This window comes from Coloeus monedula (assembly GCF_965178545.1).
Source record: "Coloeus monedula genome assembly, chromosome: 6".
Taxonomy (NCBI): Eukaryota; Metazoa; Chordata; class Aves; order Passeriformes; family Corvidae; genus Coloeus; species Coloeus monedula.
This window is the reverse complement of record NC_138786.1, coordinates 653,318-663,446: the sequence shown is the minus strand read 5'-3', so window position 1 is coordinate 663,446 and position 10,129 is coordinate 653,318. Positions and strand designations below refer to the sequence as shown.

General features: G+C 56.7%; 2 protein-coding genes across 2 annotated transcripts; both read right to left on the bottom strand.

Annotated features, from left to right (window-relative positions):
• Nucleotides 1-1,055: 1,055 nt before the first annotated feature.
• On the bottom strand, nt 1,056-2,041 carry LOC309574419 (mas-related G-protein coupled receptor member E-like; the record flags this gene model as incomplete). The annotated part of the gene is made up of 1 exon (XM_082284095.1): nt 1,056-2,041. The coding sequence occupies exon 1, from the start codon at nt 1,974-1,976 to the stop codon at nt 1,056-1,058; it is 921 nt and encodes a 306-aa protein (XP_082140221.1). The 5' UTR covers nt 1,977-2,041.
• Nucleotides 2,042-6,975: 4,934 nt separating this feature from the next.
• Nucleotides 6,976-9,519, bottom strand: LOC309573837 (mas-related G-protein coupled receptor member E-like). The gene is made up of 2 exons (XM_082283062.1): nt 9,067-9,519; nt 6,976-8,284 (listed from the first exon to the last, which is right to left on the bottom strand). Exon 2 carries the CDS (start codon nt 8,172-8,174, stop codon nt 7,257-7,259), a length of 918 nt encoding a protein of 305 aa, XP_082139188.1. The 5' UTR covers nt 8,175-8,284; nt 9,067-9,519; the 3' UTR covers nt 6,976-7,256.
• Nucleotides 9,520-10,129: the final 610 nt, after the last annotated feature.

Below are 10,129 nucleotides of genomic sequence, written 5' to 3'. Positions count from 1 at the left end.
ATACAAACTGGCCACCTGATAGGTTCTGTCAGGTCCCAGAGGAAGCTGTAAGCACCCCTTAGCAAGGACATCCCTTCCAGGACTGTGCTTGCTAACCTATGACAGGGTAGTACCAGAATGGCAAAGATCAGCAGAGCCTGGATTGTGGCTGAAGCTGCTGTGCAGAGTCGCTGTTCAGCTCCTCCTGAGGGTGGCCAGGTTCAGGATGGAGGTGCTGAAGGGCTTCCTTGGACATGGATGCTGGGCAACCAGAGGACGGCCCCGTTGTGCAGGACAGCAGCACAACCCCCTAATTTCTGTGCAATCCAATGGTCCAAGCTCCTGGTGACGTCAATTTCCATATTTCCAGCGGGTTTTGGTCACAGGCACAAGAGTTCAGTGGAGTTCACCTCTGAGCCTGCTCTTTACTCAGAATGATTTCATTCTGGAATGAAGGGATGTGACAAATTGCCACTCCAAGAGGAAGGGAATGTTGCTGTCCCTGCCCAGCTCTGCAGCCCTACCTGGTGTCTCTTCCCATCACCGGGAATGCAGGGCCGGCTCTGGTGGCCAGAAGGGGAAGGATGCTCCGTGCCATCCCGAGCCCTCTCCTGCCACCCAGAGGCACCAGCCCCGCAGAGATTTGGGGAATCACCACTGCCCCGTGCTGGCTGTGTCCCCAGGGCTTAACCTGTCTCACCCTCTCCGGGAAAGAGCTCCCTCAAAACGCCATGAAACTCATCTGCTGAGCCAAAGGAAACGGAGTTTATTCCCTGGGGCCCAGAGGCAGTGAGGGTCATTCCATGGGGAATAGAGCCAGGGAACAGGACTGAGCCCGGCTGCACTGCTTGGAGCCACGTGGAGCTGGGAGGGAGGAGGAAATCCATGCTCCAGTGTGCTCTCTGCAGAGCATCCCTCCCACATCGCCCGTGGCACTGCCCCTGCTCGCTTCTTGCAGGAATCCAGCATGGGAGGGGGTGGTAATACAGTCGATATTTATAAATCAAATGGCTCAAGGAATCCCTCAGTCCCTGTCCTGGGGTCCTTCAGCAGCACAGGGGAAGGGATCAACAGTCTCAGACCCCCGTGTCCCTGCTGGTATCCTTGCTGCCGGCAGTTTTGTCTTTCCATTCCTCAAAGACCCTCTGGAGCGAGAGCCGGAGGGACCCCATGGAGCAGGGGCTCCAGCACCTCCCTGCCAAGAAGTAGATGAAGGGTTTGATGGTGCTGTGGATGCAGGTGAGCAGGAAAAAACCCTGTGAGGACACAACCGTGTAACTGAGCTGCTGCAGGAAATTCCAGAGGCTGAGAAAGAGAGTGAAGAGCACAACAAGGAAGATAACGATGTCGCGCATCTTCGGTTGCTGCTGCTGGGAGCCGCACTTGGCTTTAACGATGTCGATTGTGTGGCTAATGACCATGGGTGCAGCAAAGAGGAGCAGGATGACGGCAAACACCGAGATGAAACCCCCCCGGCAGTGCTCCTGCTGGTGTGATGGGCACAGGAATGTCATTGTGGGAATGACAGTGAAGAGAGCGAAGAAGGCCCAGTATTGGACACTGTCAACCACCCACAGCAGGCGCAGGGGAAGGCTGCAGCCGCAGCAGAGCTGGCAGAGCTTTTCCATGTCCCATGTGACGGTGATGCCCGTCAGCCGGAACAGCCCCCAGTAGTAGGAGACCATGGACAGCTGGAAAAGGAAGCTCACATACACCTCAGGCATGATAGGAGAGCAGGACACGTCCTCCAGCAGGAAGAGCAGGGCGGAGGGGAGAGCAAAGAGGAGGAAGATGAAGTCAACAGCAGCCAGGTCAAAGATGCGGGTGTTGCGGGCTTTGAGCGTGAGGAGGCGGAGGACAGCCCCGTTCCCAGCCAGCCCACAGAGGCAGATGAGCAGTGTCACACTGTGTATGGCCATGTTGGTGACATCTGTCTCACATGGATCATCTCCTTCGGTGGGTGAGGCAGAAGGTGGGGACACGGAGCTCACCTCCATGGATGGACGCTGGGCAGGCGCTGGGATGTGGCCCCGGCTGTGGTCAGAGTGGATGGGCAGTCAGTGCTTGGAGAATCCAGGGATGGACCAAGCGGCTCCTCAGCAGCTCCCTGCAATGGGAAGGGTTCGGTGGAGAGAAGTGAGATGTGCAGGGGAGGAGGGCGGTGGGAATGGTGGGGTGGGAGAGGGAGGTGGGAGGGTTGGGCTGTTTTGGTGGGGATTGATAAAGAACACAGAGAATAAACATTTTCGGCTCCCCTGCAGTTGCTAAAAGCCTGACTGGGCAAAAAGATAAAAGTATGTGAAAGTGTGCACACAGGATGATAAACGTGGCTGGAGGCAGTGCAGGAACAGATCAGGAGGCCTGCAGTGGTTCTGGGGCAGTTCTGTCACAAGAAGCAACAGCGCATGGCCAAAGGGAAAGTTCAAGGCGAGGTCACCTTTAATATGGCAGCACTCAGTGAATAGGACCAGCAGAGACCCCTCCTGATGAACCTCCAGGATCATGAAAGGACTCCCAGGAGGAGGTGGATGCATGGAGATGAGTCCTAGGAAAGTGATGTTTATGTATCAGACAATAAGTATGTTTGAATGACTGTGTGTGGTTATAATGGATAAAACCCCTGCCATAAAGTCTCCCCACACACAGAGAAACAGGGAGAGATTCTCCTTTGTATCCTGCACAGGTAAAGAATTCCTGCTTCCTCACGCTTCCCATTGTGTTAGAAAGTTTATTCCGGCCCCTTTTGGTATCAAGATGCAGAATTGAAGAGCAGGGCAGGGCAGGGAGGAGCTGGGGAGGGCACTGCGGTCACCGGGAGAGGGTGGCAGGACCAGAGCAGCTGCAGGAGGAGAGGAAGGTGGGGCAGGGAGGAAGGAGAACATTCCACTGACCTGTTCAGTGTGGGGCAGCAGCAGGCACAGGGGCTCTGTCCCCATCAGCGGCGCTTCCTGGCACCCCTTGCTCCTTTGGGATCCACACCCTAAAGCGGCTCCTCCCAGGTCAGGACCACGAAGGAGAAAGTGCCCAGATCACCAGGAGGTGCCCACTGCTGTGCCACCAGCTCCTCTCTGTGCCCTGTCCTCGTGTTGCTCCCCCAGGGTGGGTGGAGTCACAGGGGAGTTGGAAATTGTGACTTTGGGTACGTCAGAGCTCCACTTCCTTGGAGTTATTTATCTTGGGGTTTTTTGCTACAGATGAAGTGGGTTTTGTCAGACGCCCCACATGAACAATTTTGCAAATGGCTCCTGATTTCCCCCTGGTTAGAAACACTCCTTCCCTGCAGAATGTCCCATTCTCTGACTGCCTTCCCTCTCCTGACAGGCTCCTACCATTCCTCGTTTCTCTTCCCTGAGGGGTCATGGTCCCTCCAGCAGCAGAGGAATGCTGGTGGTGCTGGTGGCACTGGAATGCTGGCAGTGCTGGTGAGGCAGATCTGTAGGTGTCAGAAGCAACTCCGATTCTGGGAAGAGCTCCGGGATCATTGCAAAACCTCTCCCGGGCCCAAGGAAGCACAGCTGAGCTGCTCCCTGTCTTATCCCCATCCCATTCTCATCCATGCTCTCCATCCCCATCGCCACCCCGCCCTTCATCTTTACCCCATCCCCATCCCATCCCCATCCCCATCCCCATCCCCATCCCCATCCCCATCCCCATCCCATCCCATCCCATCCCATCCCATCCCATCCCATCCCGCAGGTTTCCCGCCCGGCAGCCTCTCCCCACCTTGAAGCGCTGCCCGTCGGGCTCTGCTGCTCTCCAGTGCGGACATTTGGGATCGGCAGCATCCAGAGCCTTCCTGACCCCTCCTGACCCCTCGCACACGCCCAGAGCCCCCCGGGGCCGCCTTGCCCCCGACAGCCCCGCTCCTGCCCCGCTCCAGCCGGGACCAGGCACATCTTTGCCGTGGCACTCCCGGAGCAGCCGGGGCCGTGCTGAGCCCCTGGGCCATCCTGCCCGTGCCGCCTGTGCCGGTGCCAGCCCAGCTCCGGGCACTCGGGACCATGGGTGCTCCAGGCAGGTGAATGTGGCCTAGGAACAGCTCTGTGGTCAAGTGAGCAGCAGAGGAACTGAAGGATGCTCTTCCCCGGCACAGCTGCTGCTTTGTGCTCTGGGCCAGCGCTGCCGCTGCTGGGCTTCCTCGGGGAAAACAGCTCCTTTGGGATGGGCTTTGCTGCAAAGCTTTCCCTGAGCTGGGTGTCTGCAGGAGGCAGAGTCGGGATACCAGTGTCAGGAGTTTTCCATGGTTTCCAGGCTCTTGTCCACAGCACGTTCTGGGCAATTTGCCAGCGTGAGGCAGAGCAAAATGGGTGCAATTGGACTCTGCAAATGCAGTTCAGGCAGACGTTGATCTTTTAACTTTTCCATGGCAGCTGCGAATTCTTGGGCATTTGGGAGTCTGCCTTGACTTGCAGGGATTGAAGGGTTTAGGTGTGGAATTGTTTGGCCAGCTTGCTCCAAGGCATGGTGTACTTCTGGAAGTGCCCCCCAGCTCCCAGGCCCGAGGGGCTGCTGGCTGGGTGCTGGTTCTGCTCTGCCCTGGGAACTGGGAGCCCCTGGGAGGGCTGGGGGTGACACCTGCACATGGGCTGGGGAAGCCTGGAATTGTATCGCAGCACTTTTCTATGCAGCTCTATGGGCCGGTGTGTGCTGAACGAAGCGGCTCTTCAGCACAATAAATTCAGCAGTTTGGAAAAACCACGGAATATTTCCGAGGTAATGATGGGAGAGGGTTGGGGCTGCTCCCTGATAACGTGCAGGGCTTGGGGTGGGAAACGAAGATGGGGAGAGGAGCGGGGGCTGCTCCTCGCTCTCGGGGCGCCGCGGGCGCTGCGCAGCCTTCCCCTTTGACTTCGCAATTCCTCATTTTGTGCCTCCTTTTCCCTTGGGGATGTGCCCGGGCCGCATTCCAGCGGCCGCCACGGCAACAGCGCCTGCGGGCGGGGGGTGGGCGGGGTTTGCCGCGTGATTGACGGGGCCAAAGGCCAATGGAGAGCGGGGCGGGCCGAGGTCTGGCCAATGGGGAGGCGGGGCGGGCCGAGGTCTGGCCAATGGGAAGGCGGGGCGGGGCTGCGCGCGGCCAGTTGGAACCGGCGGGAGCGGTTGGGGCGGGCGGGCACGGACGGGCCCGGGCGGTGAGCGAGGAGCGGGAGAGCGGGATGGGGAACGGGATGGGGAACGGGATGGGGAACGGGATAATGCCAGCGCCTTCTCCTGCTTTAAAACATCACCTGGAGCCCGAGCTCGGGGGGTGCAGGCAGCTGAATTCCAGGGAACTCTGTCAGGTGCCCCCAGGGACATGGGAGGGCTGAGGGATGAAGGTTACAAACAGCAAATTCTATGGAATATAAACCTGTCCTTGTCCCGACTTTTCTGAGCTTCCCTGGAAGCTCTGCTGGTTCCTGGCACAGCTGGTGTTAAATAGGCAGCTCTGCATGGGAATATCCATGCTCCAGGAGGCACTGGGAGGTCAGTGGGTTTGCTGCTCCTTTTCCCTTTGTTACCTGTGGCTGCCATTGCTGGTGTTTGTTTCCCTGTTACACACACACATGCCAGTGAAGGACTGCAATTCCTTCTCCCACAGCTTTGCCTGAAAGCCCCTTCATTTCAAAGTTAGAATCATTCGGAGGGAAGGGGGTCATATTCTCCATTCCAAAGGAGATTCTCTCCTTGTCTTTCAAACCAAGACAGCTCCTTCTGCACTTGCCTTGGGAGATGCTCCCTGGCTGAGTTGTTCTTTCCTGGACAAGAGGTTGTACCTTGGAAAGTTTCTCCTTTCCAATGCACAGGAAAACGGGAGACAGGGAGAGAAAACCCTCCCAGATGTGGGAGTTGCTCTGCTCTCTTCATTATTAACAACTCTGTTAATAAATGCTTTTTAGGATGTTTCAGCTCATGTGTGTCTCCAAAGCCTGACTCACCCCCCATGGCTTTCCCTCTCACTTCCCTTTCCAGAACCAGTGGAATGTTGGTTTCCCCTGGATTTGAGGCCGTGGGAAAAGGAGGGACAACTTCCCCCCGGGTAAGAGATGGGGCTGCTGCCCAGCTCTCTCCCAGGAGGGATGAGGAGCTCTTGGCACTGTCAGCATCATCCCAACCACGGCAGGCAGCAGCCTTGGGAAGGGCTTTGCTGTGAGACAGGTACCTGCCCTCCTCAGACAAGGCAGGGGCTTTAGAGTGGGAAAAAGAAGGAAAGGAGCCCTTTTGGACACTGTTCACCAGGGACAGGCTCTGCAGCAAAGCCCAGATATTATTTGTTCACCACATTCTGGGGTCAGAGTTCCCACGTTGGAATGAAACAAAAGCAATAAATGCCAATTTCATGTAGGGGTGGTACCAAAATGGCAAAGATCAGCAGAGCCTGGATTGTGGCTGAAGCTGCTGTGCAGAGTCGCTGTTCAGCTCCTCCTGAGGGTGGCCAGGTTCAGGATGGAGGTGCTGAAGGGCTTCCTTGGACATGGATGCTGGGCAACCAGAGGACGGCCCCGTTGTGCAGGACAGCAGCACAACCCCCTAATTTCTGTGCAATCCAATGGTCCAAGCTCCTGCTGACGTCAATTTCCATATTTCCAGCGGGTTTTGGTCACAGGCACAAGAGTTCAGTGGAGTTCACCTCTGAGCCTGCTCTTACTCAGAATGATTTCATTCTGGAATGAAGGGATGTGACAAATTGCCACTCCAAGAGGAAGGGAATGTTGCTGTCCCTGCCCAGCTCTGCAGCCCTACCTGGTGTCTCTTCCCATCACCGGGAATGCAGGGCCGGCTCTGCCGGCCAGAAGGGGAAGGATGCTCCGTGCCATCCCGAGCCCTCTCCTGCCACCCAGAGGCACCAGCCCCGCAGAGATTTGGGGAATCCCCGCTGCCCCGTGCTGGCTGTGTCCCCAGGGCTTAACCTGTCGCACCCTGTCCGGGAAAGAGCTCCCTCAAAACGCCATGAAACTCATCTGCTGAGCCAAAGGAGAAGGAGTTTATTCCCTGGGGCCCAGAGGCAGTGAGGGTCATTCCATGGGGAATAGAGCCAGGGAACAGGACTGAGCCCGGCTGCACTGCTTGGAGCCACGTGGAGCTGGGAGGGAGGAGGAAATCCATGCTCCAGTGTGCTCCCTGCAGAGCATCCCTCCCACACTGCCCTTGGCACTGCCCCTGCTCGCTTCTCCTGCAGGAATCCAGCATGGGAGGGGGTGGTAATACGGTCAATATTTATAAATCCGATGGCTCAAGGAATCCCTCAGTCACTGTCCCGGGGTCCTTCAGCAGCACAGGGGAAGGGATCAACAGGCTCAAACCCCCGTGTCCCTGTTGGTATCCTTGCTGCGGGTGGTTTTGTCTTTCTGCTCCTCAAAGACCCTCTGGAGCGAGAGCCGGAGGGACCCCATGGAGCAGGGGCTCCAGCACCTCCCTGCCAAGAAGTAGATGAAGGGTTTGATGGTGCTGTGGATGCAGGTGAGCAGGAAAAAAACCTGGGAGGACACAACCGTGTAACTGAGCTGCTGCAGGAAATTCCAGAGGCTGAGAAAGAGAGTGAAGAGCACAACAAGGAAGATAACGATGTCGCGCTTCTTGGGTTGCTGCTGCTGGGAGCCGCACTTGGCTTTAACGATGTCGATTGTGTGGCTAATGACCATGGGTGCAGCAAAGAGGAGCAGGATGACGGCAAACATGGAGATGAGAACCACCCGGCAGTGCTCCTGCTGGTGTGATGGGCACAGGAATGTCATTGTGGGAATGACAGTGAAGAGAGCGAAGAAGGCCCAGAATTGGACACTGTCAACCACCCACAACACACGCAGGGGAGGGTGGCACCAGCAGAGCTGGAAGAGCTTTCTCAGGTTGTTAATCACGCCGAGGCGTGCCACCCAGAACAGCCCCCAGTAGCAGGAGACCATGGACAGCTGGAAAAGGAAGCTCACATACACCTCAGGCATGATAGGAGAGCAGGACACATCCTCCAGCAGGAAGAGCAGGGTGGAGGGGAGAGCGAAGAGGAGGAAGATGAAGTCAACAGCAGCCAGGTCAAAGATGCGGGCATTGTGGACTTTGAGCGTGAGGAGGCGGAGGACAGCCCCATTCCCAGCCAGCCCACAGAGGCAGATGAGCAGTGTCACACTGTGTATGGCCATGTTGGTGACATCTGTCTCACATGGATCATCTCCTTCGGTGGGTGAGGCAGAAGGTGGGGACACGGAGCTCACCTCCATGGATGGACGCTGGGCAGGCGCTGGGATGTGGCCCCGGCTGTGGTCAGAGTGGATGGGCAGTCAGTGCTTGGAGAATCCAGGGATGGACCAAGCGGCTCCTCAGCAGCTCCCTGCAGCGGGAAGGGTTCGGTGGAGAGAAGTGAGATGTGCAGGGGAGCAGGGTGGTGGGAATGGTGGGGTGGGAGAGGGAGGTGGGAGGGTTGGGCTGTTTTGGTGGGGATTGATAAAGAACACAGAGAATAAACATTTTCAGTTCCCCGATGTTGCTGAAAGACCCACTAGTCAAAAAGAAAAAAGGATTTAAATGTGTGCACACAGGGCAAGAAATTAGGCTGGAGGCAGTGGGGAAACAGATCAGGAGGCCTGCAGTGGTTCTGGGGCAGTTCTGTCACAAGAAGCAGCAGTGCATGGCCAAAGGGAAAGTTCAAGGCGAGGTCACCTTTAATATGGCAGCACTCAGTGAATAGGAGCACCAGAGACCCCTCCTGATGAACCTCCAGGATCATGAAAGGACTCCCAGGAGGAGGTGGATGCATGGAGATGAGTCCTAGGAAAGTGATGTTTATGTATCAGACAAGAACCATGCCTTAATGCCTCTGTGTGTTTCTAATGGATAAAACCTCTGCTGTAAAGTCTCCCCACACACACAGAACAAGGAGAGATCCTCCTGTGTGTCCTGCACAGGTAAAGAATTCCTGCTTCCTCCTGCTTCCCATAGTGTTAGAAAGTTTATTCCGGCCCATTTTGGTATCAAGATGCAGAATTGAAGAGCAGGGCAGGGCAGGGAGGAGCTGGGGAGGGCACTGCGGTCACCGGGAGAGGGTGGCAGGACCAGAGCAGCTGCAGGAGGAGAGGAAGGTGGGGCAGGGAGGAAGGAGAACATTCCACTGACCTGTTCAGTGTGGGGCAGCAGCAGGCACAGGGGCTCTGTCCCCATCAGCGGCGCTTCCTGGCGCCCCTTGCTCCTTTGGGATCCACATCCTAAAGCGGCTCCTCCCAGCTCAGGAACACGAAGGAGAAAGTGCCCAGATCACCAGGAGGTGCCCACTGCTGTCCCAACAGCTCCTCTCTGTGCCCTGTCCTCGTGTTGCTCCCCAAGACTGGGTGGAGTCACGGGAGAGTCAGGAATTGCGACTTTGGCTTTGTCAGAGCTCCACTTCCTCGGAGTTATTTGTCTTGGGGTTTTTTGCTACAGAGGAAGTGACTTTGGTCAGAAGCTCCACATGAACAGTTTTGCAAATGGCTCCTGATTTCCCCCGATTAGAAACACTCCTTCTGTGCTGAACGTCCACTCTCTGACTGCCTTCCCTCTCCTGACAGGTTTCACTTCCCTGAGGGGTCATAGTTCCTCCAGCAGCAGGGGGGTGGTGCTGGCACTGGAATGCTGGCAATGCTGGCAGTGCTGGCTGAGGCAGCTGGCTGCTTGTCAGAATCAACTCCCATTCCGGGAAGAGCTCCGGGTTCATTGCAAACACCTCCCCTGGGCCTCATAAATCCCGGGTGAGCCAAGAATTCCCATTTTTGTCATTCTGCTGCAGGCTCACACAGCCCAAGGGAAGGACAGCAATTAGCTACTTGCAGCCAGGTTATCAGCACTGAGAGCCCACGTTAATTACTGCCAATATCCTTAATGATTCAATGAGAGCACAGATTTGGGGGTGCTGTGATCCCTTTGCAGCCCTTCAGCAGAGCTCATCCTGCTCCTCCTCAGTCTTGGGAGCACTTGTGGTTGTTTTTACCTGATCCCCCACCCGTTTGCCAGCAGGGACACCTTCCACCAGACCAGGTTGCTGCAAACCCCATCCACCCTGGGCTGGAACACTTGCAGGGATGGGGCTGCCAGAGCATCCCTGGGAACCTGTGTGCCAGGGCCTCTCCAGCCTCACAGGGAAGGATTTCTCCCTCATATCCAATCTGAACCCACCCTCTGGCAGTGGGAAGCCATTTCCCCCTGT